The sequence below is a fragment of the Geotrypetes seraphini genome, chromosome 1, assembly GCF_902459505.1.
Source record: "Geotrypetes seraphini chromosome 1, aGeoSer1.1, whole genome shotgun sequence".
NCBI lineage: Eukaryota > Metazoa > Chordata > Amphibia > Gymnophiona > Dermophiidae > Geotrypetes > Geotrypetes seraphini.
In genome coordinates, this window is record NC_047084.1 from 124,081,956 (window position 1) to 124,106,446 (window position 24,491).

Genomic DNA, 24,491 nt, shown 5'->3' on the forward strand with positions numbered 1-24,491 from the left:
CCCAGTCGGAACTTATACGTTTTGACTTAGACCAAGTCAAAACAGGTATAAGTTTCGAATAGCGGCTGCTGAGCTGATCGTGGCTGCTGCGATCAGCTCAGCAGCCCCGGCAACCTGCCCACACCCCCACCGTAATGATCGCGGCAGGAGAGATGTCTAATCTTTCTTGCTGCGATTGCAATCTACCTCCAAACACCCTGAGGGAGGAGGGAGGCGCAGACCCGAACCCTGAAAATACCGGCAGGAAGGAGCCTAAGCCTTCCTGCCGAGGTGCAGGTCTGAAACCCCCAGACAATACCGGCATGAGGGAGTCCAAGCTCTCCTACCAGAAGGTGACCTCCCACCCCCTCAAATACAGGCAGGAGGAATCCCAGGCCCTCCTGCCCATGTCACCCCTCTGTGATCGCCCCGATTGACCCCACAAACCCCCGATCACCCTCAAACCTCCGAATGGCCCCCCTAACTCTGACACCCCCAACTTACTTTAAGGTTGTCCAGCTGGCCGGATTTGGGACCCGTCCATCCGTCAAACCTTAAAGTAAGTTAAGGGGGGTGTCAGGGGTTGGGGGTATCAGGGATAGGGGGGCCATTTGGGGGTTTGGGGGGCAATTGGGAGTTTGGGGGAGTTGATCAGGGGGGTCACAGGGGGGTGCACCGTGGGCAGGAGGGCCTGGGATCCCTCCTGCCTGTATTTGTGGGTTCGCATTCCAGCAGGAGGGCTTGGACTCCCTCCTGCTGGTATAGTCGGGGTTCGGTTCGTTCAGGGGCATGCGCTTTGGCAGGAGGATTTGGGCTTCCTCTTGCCAGTATTGTTGGGGAGTTTGAGGGGTGGATCGCGATCGTGGCAGGAGAGATTAGGCATCTCTCCAGCCGCGATCATTGCGGAGAGGGGGTAGGGATTCTGTAATCGCTGTTATCCAGAGAGGGTCCAGAGAAGAGCAACTAAAATGGTTAAGGGATAGGAGGAGTTGCTGTACAGTGAGAGATTAGAGAAACTGGGCCTCTTCTCCCTTGAAAAGAGGAGACTGAGAGGGGACATGATCGAAACATTCAAGATAATGAAGGGAATAGACTTAGTAGATAAAGACAAGTTGTTCACCCTCTCCAAGGTAAGGAGAACGAGAGGGCACTCTCTAAAGTTAAAAGGGGATAGATTCAAACGTAAGGAAGTTCTTCTTCACCCAGAGAGTGGTAGAAAACTGTAACGCTCTTCCGGAGTCTGTTATAGAAGAAAACACCCTCCAGGGATTCAAGACAAATTTAGACAAGTTCCTGCTGAACCAGAACGTACGCAGGTAAGGCTAGACTCAGGGCACTGAACATAAGAGATGCCGCTGTTGGGTCAGACCAGTGGTCCATCGCTCCCAGCAGTCCGCTCACGCGGCGGCCCTTTTGGTCAAAGACCAGTGCCCTAACTGAGGCTAGCCTTACTAGCGTACGACCTTGTTAAATAGGAACTTGTCTTGAATCCCTGGAGATTTTTTTCCCCTACGATAGCCTCCGGGTGAGCGTTCCAGTTTTCCACCACTCTCTGGGTGAAGAAGAACTTCCTTACTTTTGTACGGAATTTATCCTCTTTCAACTTTAAAGAGTGCCCTCTTGTTCTCCCTACCTTGGAGAGGGTGAACAACCTGTCCTTATCTACTAAGTCTATCCCCTTCAGTATCTTGAATGTTTCGATCATGTCCCCTCTCAATCTCCTCTGTTCTAGGGAGAAGAGGCCCAGTTTCTCTAATCTGTCACCGTACGGCAGCTCCTCCAACCCCTTAACCATCTTAGTTGCTCTTCTCTGGACCCTTTCGAATATTAATATGTCCTTCTTCATGTACGGCGACCAGTGCTGGATGCAGTACTCCAGGTGAGGGCACACCATGGCCCAGTACAGCGGCATGATAACCTTCTCCGACCTGTTCGTGATCCCCTTCTTAATCATTCCTAGCATTCTGTTCGCCCTTTTCACCGCCGCCGCACATTGTGTGGACGGCTTCATCAACTTGTCGATCAGAACTCCCAAGTCCCTTTCTGGGAGGTCTCTCCAAGTACCGCCCCGGACATCCTGTACTCTTGCCTGAGATTTTTCTTACCAACATGCATTACTTTAGTTTTATCCACGTTGAATCTCATCTGCCATATCGATACCCATTCCTCGAGGCTGGTTATGTTGTGTTGCAGATCTTTGCAATCCCCCTATGTCTTCACTACTCTGAATAACTTTGTGTCATCCGCAAATTTTATCACCTCGCTCGTCGTACCTATATCCAGATCATTTATAAAGATGTTGTAGAGTATGGGTCCAAGCACTGAGCCCTGCGGCACCCCACTGGTGACGCTCTTCCAGTCTGAGTATTGCCCATTCACCCCCACTCTCTGTTTCCTATGTTCCAGCCAGTTTTTAATCCACGTGAGTATTTCTCCCTCGATTCCATGGCTCGCAATTTTCCGAAGTAGTCGTTCATGTGGAACCTTGTTGAACGCCTTCTGAAAGTCCAGATATACAATGTCGACTGGGTCACCCTTATCTATCTGCCTGTTTACTCCCTTGAAGAAGTGCAGCAAGTTCATCAAATAAGATCTGCCCTTGCTGAAACCGTGCTGGCTGGTCCTGATCAGACCGTGTTCGTCAAGGTGATCAATGATGCGGTCCTTTATCTACCGTCTTTCTGGGTACCGAGGTCAGACTCACCAGTCTGTAGTTTCCCGGATCTCCCCTCGAACCTTTTTTGAAGATCGGCGTAACATTCGCCACCTTCCAGTCCTCCGGAATCTTTCCCGTTTTGATCGACAGATTGGCTATTAGTTGAAGTAGCTCAGCTTTGGTCCCTTTCAGTTCCTTGATGACTCTTGGATGGATGCCATCCGGTCCCGGGGATTTATCGCTCTTAAGTCTTTGACCTAAGGGCCGCCGCGTGAGCGGACTGCCGGGCACGATGGACCACTGGTCTGACAAATATACAGATTGCACTGGAATATGCCAGTATTCTGGTTATTTACATGTTGACACCTGCTTCCTGTCCTCATGTCATTGCACTTCCTCTCTCTTCTACCTTGGTGTCCTCTAGTCATTTTTACACAGCTGACCAGGGTGAATAAATTTCCAAGTGATAACTCTTCATTGCATGTCCCTGCCCTGTCCCTACTTTGACTCTCTTTAATTTCTCTCCACCTCAGGCCCCATCCCTTGCTTTCATTCAAGAAAGGAGCCATGGGGGAAGGGGAGTAAGCAGATTCAAACTTTGTTGCTTCCACGTCTTGTCTTTGATCTCATCTGATCAAAAGCAGCATGCAGCAATTACCACGTCTGATCCTGCTCACTGAGTGGGGCTTTTGTGTAGGTGAGAGGGACATGTACTCGTAAAGGTGCAAACTCCCACTGGCAGGCCTACTTTCCTCTCCCTTCTCAATTGTTTTTCTGTCTATGAGCGACATCCCTTCGGTCACAACTGTGCCCCTCTAGTGTCCTTCCCTGGATGATGTTCATTCTTTTGCCTCTTTACTAGCTGTCTCCTCAGTAACTGTGCAATACCTTGGTGACTCTTGATGGAGGGAATGTTAATTTGACCTTCTCTTCCTGTTGTCCTTTGCTGCTCTGCGGGTCTCTGTTGGGTAGTGAGGGACCAGACAGTTCTTGATCCTTAACATAGGAGAGAGAATAAGATTATAATTCTGAGCCAGAAGTAAGGATTAAAAAGACCAGAAACTTTCCCAGAAACAACTCTTGATTTATATAGTATGGGTACCAGATGTAAAATGCTAGGAGACTGAGGGCTGCACTGGACATAGGTATTTTGAAGCTAAAGATGTTCTCAGATGCAATCTGAGTTCAAGAGAGAGACTGTTATAACAATATGTGGGAACAAGGTTCAAATCTCAGGTACACACCACCAGTCTTTGTGTGAGTCAGGAGAGTGTGGTGTAGTGGTTAGAGCAGTGGTTCCCAAACCCTGTCCTGGGGGACCCCCAGTCAGTCGGGTTTTCAAGATATCCCTAATGAATATGCATGAGAGAGATTTGCATACCTGTCGCTTCCATTATCTTGAAAACCCGACTGGCTGGGGGTCCCCCAGGACAGGGTTTGGGAACCACTGGGTTAGAGCTATAATTTTAGTACCCTGAGGTTGTGGGTTCAAACCCTCCTCTGCCCCAGATACATTTGATAGACTGTGAAGTCCCCTGGGACAGAGAGGGAAAATGCTTGAGTACCTGATTTGCAACTTGTTCTGAGCTCCTTTGGGGGGAAAGGTTAAAAAATTGAATGCAAGTCAAGATACCCATACAGAGACAGGGGCTCACCTATATTTATTTCATTTTATTTCTATTCCGTCCTCCCAGTAACTCAGAACGGGTTACAAGCAAACATTCACAGTGGATTGCATTGGACAGAACAAATGACAATACAGCAACTTAAGCACAGCTTTGGAAGAACAGTGATCTGAGGACAGTTTGGAGGGGGGGGGGGATTTAAGGGGACTCCATTGGTAAGAAAAGTTAAGAACATAAGAACATAAGAAGTTGCCTCCACTGGGTCAGACCAGAGGTCCATTGCGCCCAGCGTTCTGCTCCTGTGGTGGCCCATCAGGCCTATGACCTGTGAAGTGGTTCCTGACTATTCCTATAACCTACCTCTACTTCTATCTGTACCCCTCAATCCCCTTATCCTTTAGGAACCTATCTAAACCTTCCTTGAACTCCTGTAGCGTGCTCTGGCCTATCACAACCTCTGGAAACATAGAAACATAGAAATAGACGGCAGATAAGGGCCACGGCCCATCTAGTCTGCCCACCCCAATGACCCTCCCCTACCTTTCTCTGTGAATAGCTCCGTGTCTATCCCATTTGGCCTTAAAATCAGGCACGCTGCTGGCCTCAATAACCTGAAGTGGAAGACTATTCCAGCGATCAACCACCCTTTCAGTGAAAAAGAATTTCCTGGTGTCCTCGTGCAGTTTCCCGCCCCTGATTTTCCACGGATGCCCCCTTGTTGCCGCGGGACCCTTGAAAAAGAAGATATCTTCTTCCACCTCGATGCGGCCCGTGAGATACTTGAATGTCTCGATCATGTCACCCCTCTCTCTGCGTTCCTCGAGTGAGTACAGCTGCAACTTATCCAGCCGTTCCTCGTACGGGAGATCCTTGAGTCCCGAGACCATCCGGGTGGCCATTCTCTGGACCGACTCCAGTCTCAGCACATCCTTACGGTAATGCGGCCTCCAGAATTGCACACAGTATTCCAGGTGGGGCCTCACCATGGATCTATACAATGGCATAATGACTTCAGGCTTACGGCTGACGAAACTCCTGCGTATGCAACCTATGATTTGCCTTGCCTTGGATGAAGCTTGCTCCACTTGATTGGCAGTCTTCATGTTCTCACTGATGATCACCCCTAAGTCTCGTTCTGCTTCAGTTCTTGTTAGGATCTCGCCATTAAGGGTGTAAGTCTTGCATGGATTTTGGCTGCCCAGGTGCATGACTTTGCATTTTTTGGCATTGAAGCTGAGATGCCAGGACCTAGACCAGCGCTCCAGTAGGAGTAGGTCGTGCATCATGTTGTCGGACATTGAATTTATGTCTGTTGTGCTTTTGCCCACTACATAGCTTAGTTTGGCGTCATCAGCGAGTAATGTTATTTTATCTCACAGCCCTTCTGCCAAGTCTCTTATAAAGATGTTAATAGGATCGGGCCCAGGACCGAGCCCTGCGGCACTCCACTGATTACCTCCATCATTTCGGAGGGGGTGCCGTTCACCACTACCCTCTGAAGCCTATCTCCAAGCCAGTTCTCAACCCATTTCATCAATGTGTCGCCCAATCCTATAGAACTCATCTTGCTCAGCAACCTGCTCAACAACCTGCAGAGCGGAGGCTGCGAATTACAGACCAGTGAGTCTCACATCAATAGTGTGTAAACTCATGGAAACTCTACTTAAAGGGAAATTAGACACGATATTGGATGAGGGGAATCTGAGGGATCAGGGCCAAAGCCTCTACATTCCGCAGATGTACAAAGTAAAGAAAACCAAAGGCAAAAGAGAGCCCTTCAGGGATTCAAGACAAGGTTGGATAAGTTCCTACTGGATCAGAACATATGCAAGTAAGGCTAGACTCAAATAGGGCACTGGTCTTTGACCTAAGGGCCACCACGTGAGCGGACTGCTGGGCACGATGGACCACTGGTCTGAACCAGCAGCGGCAAATCTTATCTTATATAGCACTTTTAAAAATCTCTAGCATTAGGACTTCCTGAGTGAAACTGTTCATGGGAATAAGATGTAGAAGTAGAAAATAATTGATGAAAGACTGAATCCCAAGTGGCTGCTTGATGTTATGTTATGAAATCTTTTGTAATGGCATCCCCTCTGTAATATCTAATGCTTCCGGTTCAAAAGGAAAAACCAGAGAATGCAAAGCCTTTGACAGTGTTCCACACAGACGTCTAATATATAAACTGAGTGCCCTCAAGATGGGTCCCAAAGTGACGGGCTGGGTCAAGAACTGGTTGAGTGGAAGGCGACAGAGGATATGTTTTTACGGACAAATCCCCTGTAATGATATACTATGTTTATAATTAATTGTTTTTATATCATTGTTTGCTGATAATGAATTTTATTGTATACCGCTTTGAATTTTAGATTAAACGGTATAACAAACTTTTAATAAACCTTGAAACCTTGAAAGTGATCAATGGAGATTACTCTGAGGAAAGCGGTGTGCCTCAAGGTTCTGTTCTTGGGTCTGTTTTTTTTAACATTTTTATAAGCGATATTGCTGCAGGGCGGTCAGTGAAGATTTGCCTCGTTGCGGATGATACGAAAATCTGCAATAGAGTAGACACTCCGGATGGTGTGAATAACATGAGGAAAGACCAGGCCCGCAAGCTGCTCCACCGCCCACCCCTGATGCCGATATGCTCCATCCCCCCCCCCAGTAGCAACTCCGCACAGGGCCGGGCCATGATGCATGTAGCAACTCACATGTTGCATGCAGCCGGCCCCCAAGCCTTCCCTTCGATATCAATTCTGATGTCGGAGAGAAGATTCCGGGCCCGTCATTCTTCACCTAGCTCGCCTGGAACTTTCTCTCAGGCGTCTGTGCGTACAGTGTGCTTTGTGTTTTTTTTAATTTTGTGATTACCATTATGTATTAAGAAGATTATATTGTGTGCATATGAAAAATGGATGGAAGAAATTGAGTTACAATTAGTACTATTATTATGGGGGTGGGGTCTGGGATAGAGCTTGGGCGGGTCTGGGGTAGAGCTTGGGCAGGTCTGGGGTGGAGCTTGGGCTGGTCTAGGGCAGAACTTGGGCGGGGGTACTCAGTTGGCATTTGTTAGGCTTAGGGGGTACTTGGCTTGAAGAAGTTGAGAAACCCTGGAATATTTGGTACAATTCTGGTAGCCACACCTTCCAAAAGATATAAAAAGGATGGAGTCAGTCCAGGGGAAAGCTACTAAAATGGTGCATGGTGTTCATTATAAGATGTATGGAGACAGACGTAAAGATCTCAATCTATATAATTTGGAGGAAAGGCGAGAGAGGGGAGACACGATAGAGACATTTTAGATGTGGCTTATAATAATAATTTATTTTTATATACCGCCATACCCGAAAGTTCTAGGCGGTTCACAACAATTAAGGATAGTATAAACAGTGCATTTCATTTAAAATTCGACGAGTTATATGCGTACAATAGGGAGAAATACATACAAATTAAAAAGATACAGGCAATTTAAAAATGGAATAGAAAATGTTAAAATAATAAAAAGCGTTAAGAACCCAATCTATTAAATAATTGAGTTTTTATCTGTTTTCTAAAATCTAGATAAGAGGCTTCTAACACAATATTGGCAAGCCATAAATTCAATTTGGCCACCTGAAAAGAAAAGGTTATTTCAAAGAACCATTTGTAATGATATAATTTTATTGAGGGCTAGGCAAACAAGTGTATACTTCGAGGGCTCTTATTAGTGTAATTCAATGTAAAATGAGGAATAAGATAACCCGGTAGCATGCCAAATACTGTTTTGTAGCAAATGCATGAGAATTTAAACAAAACTCTGGATTCCAATGGCAGCCAATGGAGCTTTTGATAAAAGGGGAGTAACGTGTTCCCATTTTTTTAGGTCGAAAATAAGGCGGACAGCTGTATTCTGAACCATCCTTAATTTTCTGAGGATTTTCTTGAAAGCGCCTAGATATATGATGTTACAATAATTGAGAATATTCAGGATGGAAGATTGAACTAACAGACGGAAGATAGCTTCGTCAAAGTACTTCTTAATGGTGAGGAGTTTCCAGAGCACCGAGATACTTTTCTTAAATACTAAATCAGAATGTTTTTCCAATGTGAGATGTTTATCCAGGGTTACTCCTAATATTTTTAAGGATTGTTCAATATTATAATTCATCCCATTCATATGTATCTTAGTTTCCTTGATTTTATCATTAGGAGCTGCTAGGAAAAATTTAGTCTTTTCTGTATTTGATTTTAATTTGAAGGCAGACATCCAAAGTTCGACCTGATTTAAAATGATTAACATAGAAACATAGAAATAGATGGCAGATAAGGGCCACGGCCCATCAAGTCTGCTCACTCCAGTGACCCTCCCTATCTATCTTTGCGGATAGATCCCACATGTTTGTCCCATTTGGCCTTAAAATCTGGCACGCTTCTGGCCTCAATAACCTGAAGTGGAAGACTATTCCAGCGATCAACCACCCTTTCGGTGAAGAAGAACTTCCTAGTGTCACCGTGCAGTTTCCCGCCCCTAATTTTCCACTGATGCCCCCTTGTTGCCGCGGGACCCTTGAAAAAGAAGATATCCTCTTCCACCTCGATGCGACCTGTGAGGTACTTGAATGTCTCGATCATATCTCCCCTCTCTCTACGTTCCTCGAGTGAGTAGAGCTGCAACTTCCCCAACCGCTCCTCGTATGGGAGCTCCTTGAGTCCCGAGACCATCCTGGTGGCCATTCTCTGGACCGATTCCAGTCTCAGCACATCCTTGCGGTAATGTGGCTTCCAAAATTGCACACAGATTGATAGAGAATTTATGAACTCAGATGACAAACAGATTAGCGGAATGAAAATAGTAATGTCATCCATGTAAATGTAAAATTTGAGCTTTAGGTTCTGCAAAAAATTACCCAGGGAAACGATAGATGTTGAAGAGGGTGGGGGACAAAGGGGAGCCCTGATAAACTCCACAGGAATTGTCCCAACTGTAGGAGTAAATGTCATCCTTAAACACCTGATAGGATCTTTTCCCCAGGAACCCACCCAATTCAGGACATTATCCGAGATTCCAATGGATTACAAGCAATCCAGAAGAATAAAATGATCAGTGTGAATAAGTGCAAAGTGATGCATGTCGGGAACACAAATCTCATGCACGAATACAGGATGTTCGGGGTGGTACTTGGAGAGAAACATAGAGTATGACGGCAGAAAACGGCCGGCGGCCCACCAAGTCTGCCCACTCAAGAACCCACCCTCCCTTGAGAATCCATCTTTTTAAGCATAACACTGTAGCAACCCCACCTGTTTGTCCCATCATCTCTTGAAGTCGAGTATGCTACTGGCCTCGACCACCTGGCGTGGAAGACCATTCCATCGATCAATCACCCTTTCAGTGAAGAAGTCCATGAAGCCATCTGCACAATGTGTTAATGTGGTGAAAAGGGTGAACAGAATGCTAGGAATGATCAAGAAGGGGATCACGAACAGATCCGAGAAGGTTATCATGCCACTGTACCGGGCCATGGTGCACCCTCACCTGGAGTACTGCGTCCAGCACTGGTCGCCGTACATGAAGAAGGATATAGTACTACTCAAAAGGGTCTAGAGAAGGGCGACTAAAATGGTTAAGGAGCTGAAGAAGTTGCCTACAGCGAGAGGTTAGAGAAACTGAGCCTCTTCTCCCTTGAAAAGAGGAGATTGAGAGGGGACATGATTGAAATATTCAAAATACTGAAGGGAATACAAACTGTTCACCCTCTGCAAGGTAGGGAGAGCGAGAGGACACTCTCTGAAGTTGAAAGGGGATTGATTCCATATAAACGTAAGGAAATTCTTCTTCACCCAGAGAGGGGTAGAAAACTGGAACGCTCTTCTGGAGTCTGTTATAGGGGAAAACACCCTCCAGGGTTTCAAGACAAAGTTGGACAAGTTCATGCTAAACTGGTGAGACTGGACTCATTTGGAGAACTTGACCTTGGGGCCGCTGTGTGAGCGGACTGCTGGGCAGGATGGACCATTGGTCTGACCCAGCAGTGACAATTCTTATGTTCTTATTGAATGCACTACTCAGATCAAGTTGCAGAATCAAAGCACTTGAACTTTGACTAAAAAGTAAGTGCAGATAATCAAACAGCGAAGCTATGACTGTTTCGGTACTGTAACCTGACCGAAAGCCTGATTGGTTGTCATGCAGAATGTTATATTTTTCCAAGTATTTACCACCCCCTCCAATAATTTAGTGGTCAAGGGGATTCTAGCAATAGGTCTAAAATTAGATGCAATGTTAGATGGTTCTTTAGCATTTCTTTAAATTGGTGTGATCATAATATGGCCTTGTTCCACTGGAAATTTTCCTAAGGATAGTAAAAAATTGACCCAAGTCAGCAGTTTAGCCTTAAAATTAACCGGGGCTGTCTTCATAACATTTGGAGGACAGGTGTCAAGTTTACAGTAAGATTTAACATACTTATTGTATAATTTACTAAATGTTTGCCAGTCAATAGCTGTGAAGTTGTTCCAATTCAGGTCAGCTCTGGGAGCATCAAAATCCTGCAGAATAGGATAACACCAATGAGGCTTAGCAGGAACGGTTAAAGAAGATCTTAATTTTTGTATTTTAGAGTTGAAGAAATCTGCCAAACAATTTGCAGATAAAGTAGATTCTTCAAGAGTGTCAGTGAGTGTCTCTATGTCATATAATCATTAACTAGTTTAAAAAGGCTGATACTAGTAATCCCCGCTCAGAGTTTCAAATTCCCTCCAATCCTTCCACAAACACCTGAAAACTTGGCTCTTTTCAAAAATCTAACACTTCCCGCTTTTGGGTTCCCTGTCCCTCTTTATCTTCCTAGCTCCTTTCCTATAACCCTTCATTGTAGCTCCTTTTCAACCTAACCCTGTAAACCGTGCCGAGCTCTACGCTTGTGGAGATGGTGCGGTATATAAACCTAAGGTTTAGTTTAGTTTAGTTTAGATACATTACCAATTTTTGGGCAAAGACATTTTTTCATTTCTCCTTAGACAAATTTTTATAGTTTTTAAGTTTTTTCTCCAGGCATCTCTATCTCTTGGGTTCCTGATTTTAACCATTGTCTTTCCAGTTTTCTTAAATCCCTCTTTACCATTAATAACTCTATATCAAACCAACCCTCTAAATTTCTAAGTCTTTTTTTACAAATTTTAATGGGAGCCATCTCATTTAAAATTTGAGTACTGTTATTAATCCAAAAATCCATAAATTGTTCGGTTTCTTCATTTTGTTTTGAAACTATCTTGTATTATTGTTTTTTATTTACCGATTTAGTTAAATTTAGTTGCCAGTCAATTTCAAAATTACATAGTCTATGATCAGACCATAGAGAGTCTGCCCAGTATTCTTGTTTCCAACGAATTTTAGAATTGATCAGTTCTCTGGAAGAGAATGTAATTAAATCTAGTTGGTGACTTCTTTGATGAGTTTTAACTGGAAAGGGCTTAAAATAACCTAATGAAGAAATGAAAGACTGGAATTTGTGATTTCTTGTTGGTCTGCTCGTTCTAGATGAATGTTGATATCCCCATACAATAAATTATATGGGCCTAGAATCGAGTTAGTTAATAAGAATTTCAAGAAATCCTCCTTCGCTAAGTTCCATTTTTTTGGTGGAACATAAAACAGAATAGTTGTTAAGGCATCTACTAAGTCTCTTTCATTTGAAAGGAAGCTCTGGAATGAGAGGGCATATGATGAAGTTAAGAGGTGATAGACTCCGGAGTAATCTGAGGAAATACTTTTTTATAGAAAGGGTGGTGGATGCGTGGAATAGTCTCCCAGAAGAGGTGGTGGAGACAAAGACTGTGTCTGATTTCAAGAAAGCCTGGGATAGGCACATGGGATCTCTTAGAAAGAGGAAGAGATAATGGTTACTTAGAACATAAGAATAGCCTTACTGGGTCAGACCAATGGCCCATCAAGTCCAGTAGCCCGTTCTCACGGTGGCCAATCCAGATCACTAGTATCTGGCTAAAACCCAAAGAGTAGCAACATTCCATACTACCAATCCAGGGCAAGCAGAGGCTTCCCCCATGTCTTAATAACAGATTATGGACTTTTCCTCCAGGAATTTGTCCAAACCTTCCTTAAAACTAGCTAAGCTATCCATTCTTATCACAACCTCTGGCAATGCGTTCCAGAGTTTAACTATTCTCTAAGTGAAAAATATTTCCTTCTATTGGTTTTAAAAGTATTTCCCTGTAACTTCATTGAGTGCCCGTAGTCTTTGTAATTTTTGACTGAGTGAAAAATCAATCTACATTGAGCAGTAGTGGCTCGTGGCCAGTAGGGGGTGATGTTTATGGGACCGTAATGGAATGGATATCAGAACATGATGGGTGCAGTATTTTTGTAGAGTTTTTCTACAAAAGTGCCTGGTTTTCGTATGATTCTGGGTAACACTAGTTAGATACAAACATATGTGTCAGTTAAGGCCACGCCCAATAGAAGCGTATGAAAAACGGGTGAATAAAAATCTGAATATGGATGCAGTCAAAGCCAGAAAAACACACTACAGATTAATATTGAGGGATGGTATAATAATATTCTTTTTATGTACTTTGCTATTAGGCTAGATCATGAAGGAAATCACATGGACTCCATTTTGTTCTCTGTTTTGCTATATCTGCTGTCTTTGGAATCTATTTTGTGTTCATTTTTTTCCAAGTCTTTGTTTAGGCTTCCTAGCATCGTGGTGTTAATTGATACCAGATGTGCCTTAGGCTGGCTACGATTAAGTATCCCAAACTAAGATATAACATGCATTAAATATGAATTAAATATAAGTGAACCAAGTTATGAATGTATGGAATGCTTGGGCCCAAGCAAGTGCTGAATGTGTGGTATGAATGAATTTGTAGTATTTAAAATGAAATGGTTAAGTTCGAATCAGAGATCTGATTCTGATTCTGTAACAGTCTTTAGCAGGGAGAGGGGGAAAACCAGCCCCTCCTTCTCTTCTAGGAAGGCTTCTGTGTGAAACTGTCAGATCAGAGAGCCCTCTTTTCCTTTAAGAATGACAGGCAAGCTGAGAACATTTCAACACGTTTGCAGATTCCTCTTAATTGGATATGTTATAAAATGTAAATGTATATTCAGAAATGAATGTAAACAAACAAAAGTAATTTCTGAAACTTTTTTCTTTGTCTAACTTTAAACACCACTTTTGTTGATTTTTATTGGCTGTCAAGCTGATGATGTCACACTGAGCCAAAGGTATATAATGAGAGTGTTTCGAAATATTGAACTGAGTTCGTTATCAGAAGGCCAGCATTTTGGCAACTATAACGATCTCCCGCTAACGTAACTGCTAATGCAATTATGCTTTATTCTTTTGGTGTCATGATTGGAAAAATTAAAAACAATAAAATTACTTTGGTTACTTTACGTTAGCGCCATTTTGCATTTTTTACACCTTGAGCTTTATGAGTGCGCGTCCCATGCTCAACTTGTACCCGTTATACTCCACTCAGGATTTTGTAGACTTCAATCATATCTCCCTTCAGCCTTCTCTTTTCCAAGCTGAAAAACCCTAACCCTTTTAGTCTTTCCTCATACAAGAGGAGTTCCATCCCCATTATCATCATGGTCGCTCTTCTTTGAACCTTTTCTAATGCTGCTATATCTTTCTTGAGATAAGGAGATCAGAATTGAACACAATACTCCAGGTGAGGTCGCACCATGGAGCGATACAGAGGCATTATAATATCTTTAGTCTTGTTAACCATCCCTTTTATAATAATTCATAGCATCTTGTTTGCTTTTTTGGCTGCCGCCACACATTGGGTGAAAGGTTTCATCGTATTGTCTACAATGACATACAGATCCCTTTCTTGGGCACTAGTCCCCCAAGGTGGACCCTAACATCTGGTAACTGTAAATGTGAAGAAGGATCAGCATCTCCAAATCCCGACGCTCAGGGCTGCCGAGGAAACCACTCTCCACAAAGGCATCAGCCAGATCCAAATTAAATACAGTGGCAGGAGACAGAAGAATCATAAAACTGCAAGGCAACTCTTGCAATCGAGGTCAGGCACGGCCAGACAAGAACAATCATTGGACTTAGCCAGGAGTTCATCTTCCCAGATTGATACTCCAAAGTCCTGTCTAAAAAGGTCTTAAAAGACAGGCCTTTGGAGTAGGGAAGATGAATTTTCCAGAATTTCTAGTTCCTTTTGTTAAATAAGAAAGTTTCAGATAGGGGGACAAATATGAGGGAGATAATCCAAAAAGCACCTTATAACAAATGCATCCGAATTTAACAAGGACTCTGGCCCCAAAAGGCAACCAATGCAACTTGGTATAAAAAGGGCTAACATGATCATAGATTCCAAACAAACATAACATAGTAACTTATTTCTAATCTTAATGTATATTTTCTGTAAACCGCTTAGAACCTAACGGATGTAGCGGTATATAAGAAATAAATTACATTACATTACATTACTAACATAGTAGATGACGGCAGATAAAGACCCGAATGGTTCATCCAGTCTGCCCAACCTGATTCAATTTAAATTGTTTTTAATTTTTTCTTCTTAGCTATTTCTGGGCAAGAATCCAAAGCTCTACCAGGTACTATGCTTGGATTCCAACTGCCGAAATCTAAGGAATCTTCTTCACCCAAAGAGTGGTGGAAAACTGAAACGCTCTTCCAAAGGCTGTTATAGGGAAAAACACCCTCCAGGGTTCTGCTGAACCATAACGCACACAGGTAAAGCTAGTCTCAGTTAGGTAACTGTTCTTTGACCTAAGGGCAGCCACGTGAGCTGACTGCTGGGCACAATGGACCACTGGCCTGACCTAGCAGCAGTAATTCTTATGTTCTTATTCCGAAGCTCCCCCCCCTGAAGATGAGCAGACTGAATGGGTGATTTAGCCTTCATCTGTTGTCCTGTTTCTAATTTTCTCAAGAGTCTTAGGATTTTGCCTAGGGAAGGTACATAAAATAATCCCCGAGTGTCCTCCAATGCAATGATGTTAATGAAGTGTGATGACCTCATTGGTAACTAAGGGAGTATATATATCATTGGAAAATTTGTTAGCTCATGACCAAAGCCTCTGAGAGCACTCTGCCCGGTCTTTCATAATTAGCTTCTTGCCCGTTGCGCACTCTGAGAATTACTCTCTATTACTGTGAATTCTCTAATACTTTCCAAAGGCTCAAAGAGAAGAAGCATCTTTAGTAGAGCAGCCTCAACCCTGAGCAAAAATGGAAACTTTCTATATACTAGAGTTCCAGCCAGGACCAGGCAGCCGCCTGCCCTTTTGGTGGGGCGGAGATGTATTGTATTTGAAGAAAAGGACTGCTGTTTGTATTTCTGTAAAGATGGAACATGTTAAACAGAAAGCTATGGAGAGGGAGAACTCTTCACAGATGGAACGTGCTAGAAAGAAGTAAGGAGAGTTGTATGTATTTGAGAATCCTTTGCATTGAGACTGCCTTTACTGTTTATTTATTCAAATTTTTCTGTACTGTCCTCCCATTCGGCTTACATGAATTTTATTCAGATACTCGAGCATTTTTCTCCTGTCTGTCCTGGTGGACTCGTAATCTATCTAATGTATCTGGGGCAATGGGGGGATTATGGAGCAGCGTGGGTTTGAACCCACACCCTCTGGGTGCTGAGACTTTAACATAAACCACTGCCTGTCCCAATGAGTGACTTAAAGACTTTTCTCATTCAGAGCACATCGAACGGTGTAATCTGCATTTGTGTGTGGAAAGTGTGTACAGTTTGTGTGCAAACAGAGCCTTTCTAGCTTTCTGGACTATGCCAAACTAAATAAAAATGGTGCACTCGGTCAGCTATCATGCTTTGGAGTGTACACTAGGCAACTGCCTGGATGAAGTCTAAAACCCAGTCAGAAAACAACTTACCAGAAGTAAGCATTGGGGAGTCAGTGACTGGAGTCCTGCTGTCTGGTTCTTTTGGGTTAGGTGCTGTCCTGTAGGAGTCCAAGATCTTACTGTGTTTGTGATTGGAGGAGTTCGAAATCATGTAGAGTTCATCTTGCAAATGTGAGAGCCGAAGGAAGACTGTCTCCAGGCCCTATCAAAGAAAGCATCGTATGAGACGAATACAATTGGGTGACTCTGGGAGTCTGGGAATGACTATAGCTCCTGCCAAACCTGAAAATATCCTTCTGCTCTGAACATGCAAACACTAGACTAAGGGGTATTTCAGCAGACTGAGATTCTGGGGAACTGGGTTCAATTAACCCCTCAGTGGAAACACGGAAAATGGTATGTGGGATTCTTTAGGAACAATCCTCAAATACACAGTAAATCCCACCAAAGGGTATTCAGAAACCTACTTGGATATGGATGATATAATCCAGTGGTCTCAAACTCAAACCCCTTGCAGGGCCACATTTTGGATTTGTAGGTACTTGGAGGGCCTCAGAAAAAATAGTTAATGTCTTATTTAAAGAAATGACAATTTTGCAAGAGGTAAAACTCTTTATAAATCTTTCCTTTTGGCTAAGTCTTAATTAAGTCTTAATAATAATATTGTAATTTATAGCTAAAGAGACATATGATCAAGAAACTTTTATTTTACTTTTGTGATTATGATAAACATACTGAGGGCCTCAAAATGGTACTTGGCGGGCTGCGAATCTGAGACCATTGTTATAATCTGAGGATATCTTAATTCAATGGCAAGTTATTAAAGGTTTAAGACTTTCATCACTGACCAGATCACCTCCACCTCCCTATTTGTGTAAATCAAACTATACTGTGTCATACATTAATTTTTGTTTTCATAGAAACAGCAAAACATCACTTATCTTTAAAGTGTGCAGAGTACTGATAAGCCCAACAGGGACCTGTTTTGCTGCTAAATGTGGCTTTTTCAAGGGTTCTCAGGATATTTTATTCTAGACTCCCGCCTCACTAAAGTGTCCTGAGAACCCTTGAAAAAGCTGCTGTAAGGTTGGTAGCGGCCCCCACAATGTTAGGTTGTAGGGGTTATGTGAGGTGCCCTTACAAAATGCCAGGTCCCGAGTTCAATACCCTCACAAAAGATTCACCAGGAAGTAGATTCAAATAAGAAGCACAGCCAGAGGTGATGGCATAAAGAATAAATTATAGAAATAGGCTTAGAGAAAAGCAATATTCATAAGCATTACAATTAATGAGAGCGCAAAGCAGTTTCCCTGCCTTACAGAGTCCAGAAAGAAGCGTGAAGTTCTAGGGAGAAGCAGAGAGAGAGAAAAAAGGGGGATGGGGGTGATGATCTAAGCTTCGGGTTCCGAGATAGATAGAGAAAGAGATAGATCCTTGTGTGTTGCAGAGAGGAGGCTTTTATAGCTTGGAATCTTATTCTGAATATAGAAACTATTGTATTTCCCAGTATCTTTTCTGTTTAGAATTTGTAAACTGTTTGAAACAATGGTTAGTTTAATTGATAAGGAGGGTGCGATACTTGCAGGCATGGTAGATGGGATTAGTCTCTGGCTTCTTTGTCCCATTCAAGCAGCCTATCTTCTTGATAAACAATCCAGTCTGGTTGAATGATTAATGGATGTGAATTCTGTGCAGGAGCACAGAATTCTGCATCAACATTCCAGAGTCAGATTGATATAATGTCCCAAAGGCCTTTGCTGACATTGGTTATGGCAACCAAAACTGCTGATTGCTAGCAATGCTAGGGCTGACAGCTGTGTTTAGCGGCGAAACGGGTCCCAGTCGGGCTTATTAGTACTCTGCACACTTTAAAGATAAGTGATGTTTTGCTGTTTCTATGAAAAAACAAAAATCAATATACAGTATATATGATACAATCTACAGACATAAAGGGGCAAATTCTATTCTGATGGGCTCAGATGCCTAAGGCCCCTCCCATGGGAGAGGTTTTAGAAATCTGATCAATTGGAGCCTTAGGCCACTCTCAGTGCATCCCAGGATGCACTGGGAAGGAGGCCTAGGACTATGGTTGGCCCAGGTGCCTAAGGCCCCTCCTATGCGTACCATAAAAGGGAAGGCCCGCCATTTGGAAGCGGTGGGCATGCCAGCAGGAGGGAGTGGGCATCCCTCTTGCCGGCCATCAAAATAAGGTACAGGTGGCATTTTGGCGGGGGGATTCAGGGAAAGTCAGGGGGATTTTGGGGTGTTGGAGAGTGTCAGGGGTGGAGTCAGGGAATGTTTGAGGGGCTTCAGGTGATGATGGGGTCAGCTCCAGGAGAGATTGAGCATCTCTCCTGCTGCGGACATTCAGGGAGGGTCTTTGGGGGTTCCAGCAGGAGGGAGTGGGCATCGACATGGCAAATGGGATTCAACGTGGATAAGTGTAAAGTGATGCATGTCGGTAATAAAAATCTCATGCACGAATACAGGATGTCCAGGGCGGTATATGGAGAGTCCCCCAGGAAAGAGACTTGGGAGTTCTGATTGACAAGTCAATGAAGCCACCAGTGTGATGTGTGGCGGCGGCAAAAAGGGTGGACAGAATGCTAGGAATGATAAAGAAGGGGGATCACGAACAGATCGTAGAAGGTTATCATGCCACTGTACCGGGCCATGGGTAGCCCCCCACCTGGAATACTGCGTTCAGCACTGGTCGCCATACATGAAGAAGGACATGGTACTACTCGAAAGGGTCCAAAAAAGAGCGACTAAAATGGTTAAGGGGCTGGAGGAGTTGCTGTACAGAGAGAGATTGTAGAAACTGGGCCTCTTCTCCCTTGAAAAGAGGAGACTGAGAGGGGACATGATCGAAACATCCAAAATACTGAAGGGAATAGACTTAGCAGATAAAGACAGATTGTTCACTCTCTCCAAGGTAGGGAGAATGAGAGGGCACTTCAAAGCGATCTTCGGGATGCTACCAACTTACCTAGCTTCCCAATTCCTCACCTACTGCCCAAAAAAAGACTTCCCGCAGAACAAACCTCTTTACTTACCCATCCCTGAAATCATGTCACTACAAGAAGTACCTAAACAGAATGCTTTCTTTCCAGGCAGCCCAACTGAACACATGGCTAGCAAAACCTATACTTGAAGCCACATCATATGCGGACTTCAGAAAATCTCTGAAAACCCGCCTCTTCAACACCACCTAAACTCTCCCCCTACCAATTATAAACCGCCTCGAAAGTCCTCCCCCTCCTTTTCCCCTCCCCCAATGTTTAATGCTGTACCTCTCTCACGCTCATCATATATATCTAGCTGTAAACAGCACTGATCCGTTGTAACTGTTCATATTGTATCATCCTATAACTTAGTATAACATCTTGCATCTGATTGTAAATATCCTGTAACTATTCTCTTGCTATCTTGTTATCTTGAACCTACTGTAATTACCCCAGTACCCGCTCACTTGGTACTTCCTGTATCTTATTGTAAACATCCTGTAACTGTTCTCTTGTTGATATCTTGTACCTTATTGTAAACACCCCAGTACCCTCTACCCCATTGTAAACATACTGTAACTGTTTTCTCGTGCTAATATCTCGTACCTTACTTGGTACTTCCGGTATCTTATTGTAAACATCCTGTAACTGTTCTCTTGTTAATATCTTGCACCTCATTGTAAACACCCCAGTACCTTGTACCTCATTGTAAACATACTGTAACTGTTTTTCATGTTAATATCTCGTACCTTACTGTAATCACCCAGTACCTGCTCACTTTGTATCACCCTGTATCCTACTGTTAACACTGTACTCTCTCTAGACACGACTCCACTGTAAACCGCTTCGAACTTAGGGTATAGCGGTATATAAGAAATAAAATTATTATTATTATTATTATTAAAGTTGAAAGGGGATAGATTCTGTACAAATGTAAGGAGAATCTTCTTCACCCAGAGAGTGGTGGAAAACTGGAACGCTCTTCCGGAGGCTGTTATAGGGAAAACATCCTCCAGGGATTCAAGACAAAGTTGGACAAGTTCCTGCTAAACTGGAATGTATGCAGGTGAGGCTGGACTCATTTAGAGCACTGGTCTTTGACCTGGGGGCCACCGCGTGAGTGGACTGCTGGGCACGATGGACCACTGGTCTGACCCAGCAGCGGCAAGTCTTATGTTCTTATGTTCTCATGTTGGCCAACTTCACAGGGGGGCCCAGTTCCCTGCCATAGCCGCTAAACTGATCGCCACAAGGAGATTCCCTTACAGAAGTCAGCTCAGTGGCAACGCGACTCTCTAACCGGTGCCTGTGGCCTGAATGTTGTTTAGTGAAATGGGGTGGTTAGGCAAGGTTAGGTGTTTGTCCATTAGGACAGACACGATTCTATATAGGATGCCTGTGTGTGATTCTCAAAAGCTGCTTAGGTGGCAGCTGAGACTGGGCGTCCTACACAGAATCCAGAGCAAAGCACATCAAATCCTCATCCTCCTCCTCCTCCTCTACACAGGATATATTACGGAACCTACCGTCTTCCAAGCTGATCGTCAATATCTAATAGAACTCATTGAGGAACATCAAAAACATAATGCAAATCATGAAACTAATAAGTATCGTAATGAAAGTGATATTCACCATAGCAAAAAACATATACATACCCTGGTTTCGAGCTTTTGGCTGTCTTTTGATTTTTTTAATGGTAAGGACCTTCATTTTGTTTATTGCCTTATGGTTTCAAATATGTCTTTAAACATGGATACCAGCGTTTTTATTTTTACATTTCTTCAGAGTCCTGCATTGTTTTTCAAGGCAGGGGGTGTCTTTTTTAACTTGGTGCTCAGCTTCTTCGGCACTGGTTTCACTTTTGGTGGGATAAGAACATAAGCAATGCCTCTACTGGGTCAGACTTGAGGTCCATCGTGCCCAGCAGTCCGCTCACGTGGCAGCCCAACAGGTCCAGGACCTGTGCAGTAATCCTCTATCTATACCCTCTATCCCTTTTTCCAACAGGAAATTGTCCAATCCTTTCTTAAACCCCAGTACTGTACTCTGCCCTATTACGCCCTCTGGAAGCGCATTCCAGTTGTCCACCACTTGTTGGGTAAAGAAGAACTTCCTAACATTCGTTTTGAATCTGTCCCCTTTCAACTTTTCCGAGTGCCCTCTTGTTCTTTTATTTTTAGAAAATTTGAAGAATCTGTCCCTCTCTACTCTCTCTATGCCAGGGGTGTCCAATGTCAGTCCTTGAGGGCCACAATCCAGTCGGGTTTTCAGGATTCCCCCAATGAATATGCATTGAAAGCAGTGCATGCAAATAGATCTCCTGCATATTCATTGGGGAAATCCTGAAAACCCGACTGGATTGCGGCCCTCGAGAACCGACATTGGACACCCCTGCTCTATGCCCTTCATGATCTTATAAGTCTCTATCATATCCCCTCTAAGTCTCCTCTTCTCCAGGGAAAAGAGACCCAGTTTCTCCAATCTCTCAGCATATGAAAGGTTTTTCATCCCCTTTATCAGACACGTCGCTCTCCTCTGAACCCTCTCGAGTAACGCCATGTTCTTCTTAAGGTACGGCGACCAATATTGGACACAGTACTCCAGATACGGATGCACTATTGCCCGATACAACGGCAGGATAACTTCTTTCGTTTGGGTTGTAATACCCTTCTTGATTATGCCTTGCATTCTGTTTTCCTTCTTAGCGGCCGCTGCGCATTGTGCCACCATTACCCCCAAGTCCCTTTCTTGGGTACTCTCATTTAATAACATTCCTCCCATTATATACTTGTACCTCGGTTTTCTGTTTCCCACATGTAATACTTTACATTTATCAACGTTGAACTTCATCTGCTATCTCGTCGCCCATTCCCCTAGTTTGTTCAGGTCCCTTTGCAATTCTTCGCAGTCCTCTTTAGTCCAAGCTCCACTAAATAGTTTGGTGTCGTCCGCAAATTTTATTATCTCACACTTAGTCCCTGTTTCTAGTTCATTTATGAATATATTAAATAGCAGCGGCCCGAGCACCGAGCTCTGCGGGACCCCACTCGTGACCCTCCTCCAGTCCGAGTAGTGGCCCTTCACTCCTACCCTCTGTTTCCTACCCGCCAACCAGGCTCTGCTCAGACAAATGGTGACGGAACCCACAAGGGAAAAAGCGATATTGGATCTGGTCCTCACAAATGGAGAGAGTATCTCTAATGTTCGAGTGGGTGCTCACCTGGGTAGTAGCAATCATCAAACGGTTTGGTTTGATATAACGGCTAAAGTGGAGAGCGGCCCCACGATACTTAAAGTCCTAGATTTCAAACGTACGGACTTTAATGCAATGGGAAAGTACCTGAAGAAAGAGCTGTTAGGATGGGAGGACATAAGAGAAGTGGAAAGACAGTGGTCTAAGCTGAAAGGAGCGATAAAAATGGCTACGGACCTTTATGTGAAGAAAATCAATAAAAACAAGAAAAAAAGTTTGAAAGGTTCTCCAACCTAGTGGCTGAGAAAATAAAGGCGAAAGAGTTGGCGTTCATGAAATATAAAAAAACCCAAGAAGAGGAGAGCAGAAAGGACTACAGGGTGAAATTGAAAGAAGCCAAGAGAGAGATACGTTTGGCGAAGGCACAGGCGGAAGAACAAATGGCTAAAAATGTAAAACAGGGAGATAAAAATTTTTTCAGATATATTAGTGAAAGGAGGAAGATAAAAAATGGAATTGCTAGGCTGAAAGATGCTGGGAACAAATATGTGGAGAGTGATGAGGAGAAAGCAAATGTGCTAAACAAATACTTCTGTTCTGTGTTCACAGAAGAAAATCCTGGAGAAGGACCGAGATTGTCTGGCAAAGTTACACGAGAAAATGGAGTAGATTCTGCGCCATTCATGGAGGAGGGTGTTTATGAGCAACTTGAAAAACTGAAGGTGGACAAAGCGATGGGACCAGACGGGATCCATCCCAGGATACTAAGGGAGCTCAGAGAGGTTCTGGCGAGTCCTATTAAAGACTTGTTCAACAAATCTCTGGAGACGGGAGTGATTCCTGGGGATTGGAGGAGAGCGGATGTGGTCCCTATTCATAAAAGTGGTCACAGGGATGAAGCAGGAAACTACAGGCCGGTGAGCCTCACTTCAGTTGTTGGAAAAATAATGGAAGTGTTGCTGAAAGAAAGGATAGTGTATTTCCTTGAATCTAATGGGTTACAGGATCCGAGGCAACATGGCTTTACAAAAGGTAAATCGTGCCAAACGAACCTGATTGAATTTTTTGATTGGGTGACCAGAGAGCTAGATCGAGGACATATGCTAGATGTAATTTACTTGGATTTCAGCAAAGCCTTTGATACAGTTCCTCATAAGAGGCTGTTGAACAAACTTGAAGGGCTGAAGTTAGGACCCAAAGTGGTGAACTGGGTCAGAAACTGGCTGTCGGACAGACGCCAGAGGGTGGTGGTTAATGGAAGTCGCTCGAAGGAAGGAAAGGTGACTAGTGGAGTCCCTCAGGGTTCGGTGCTGGGGCCAATCCTGTTCAATATGTATGTAAGTGACATTGCTGAAGGGTTAGAAGGAAAAGTGTGCCTTTTTGCAGATGATACCAAGATTTGTAACAGAGTAGACACCGAAGAGGGAGTGGAAAATATGAAAAAGGATCTGCAAAAGTTAGAGGAATGGTCTAATGCCTGGCAACTAAAATTCAATGCAAAGAAATGCAGAGTAATGCATTTGGGGATTAATAATAGGAAGGAACCGTATATGCTGGGAGGAGAGAAGCTGATATGCACGGACGGGGAGAGGGACCTTGGGGTGATAGTGTCCGAAGATCTAAAGGCGAAAAAACAGTGTGACAAGGCAGTGGCTTCTGCCAGAAGGATTCTGGGCTGTATAAAGAGAGGCGTAGTCAGTAGAAGGAAGAAGGTGTTGATGCCCCTGTACAGGTCATTGGTGAGGCCCCACTTGGAGTATTGTGTTCAGTTTTGGAGACCGTATCTGGCGAAAGACGTAAGAAGACTTGAGGCGGTCCAGAGGAGGGCGACGAAAATGATAGGAGGCTTGTGCCAGAAGACCTATGAGGAGAGACTGGAAGCCCTGAATATGTATACCCTAGAGGAAAGGAGAGACAGGGGAGATATGATTCAGACGTTCAAATACTTAAAGGGTATTAATGTAGAACAAAATCTTTTCCAGAGAAAGGAAAATGGTAAAACCAGAGGACATAATTTGAGGTTGAGGGGTGGTAGATTCAGGGGCAATGTTAGGAAATTCTACTTTACGGAGAGGGTGGTGGATGCCTGGAATACGCTCCCGAGAGAGGTGGTGGAGAGTAAAACTGTGACTGAGTTCAAAGAAGTGTGGGATGAACACAGAAGATTTAGAA

At 43.8% G+C, this 24,491-nt stretch overlaps 1 protein-coding gene across 4 annotated transcripts in view; it reads right to left on the reverse strand.

The window, feature by feature from the left end:
* Positions 1-24,491, reverse strand: part of LOC117357363 (EF-hand calcium-binding domain-containing protein 14-like) — a 298,105-nt gene that overhangs the window by 31,763 nt on the left and 241,851 nt on the right. For all 4 annotated transcript variants that reach the window (XM_033937827.1, XM_033937816.1, XM_033937836.1 and 1 more), the window contains 2 exons: positions 16,152-16,323; positions 3,524-3,631 (listed from right to left, as the gene is read on the reverse strand). In XM_033937827.1, coding sequence (XP_033793718.1) covers positions 3,524-3,631; positions 16,152-16,323 — 280 coding nt within the window. The remainder of the gene's footprint in view (positions 1-3,523; positions 3,632-16,151; positions 16,324-24,491) is intronic.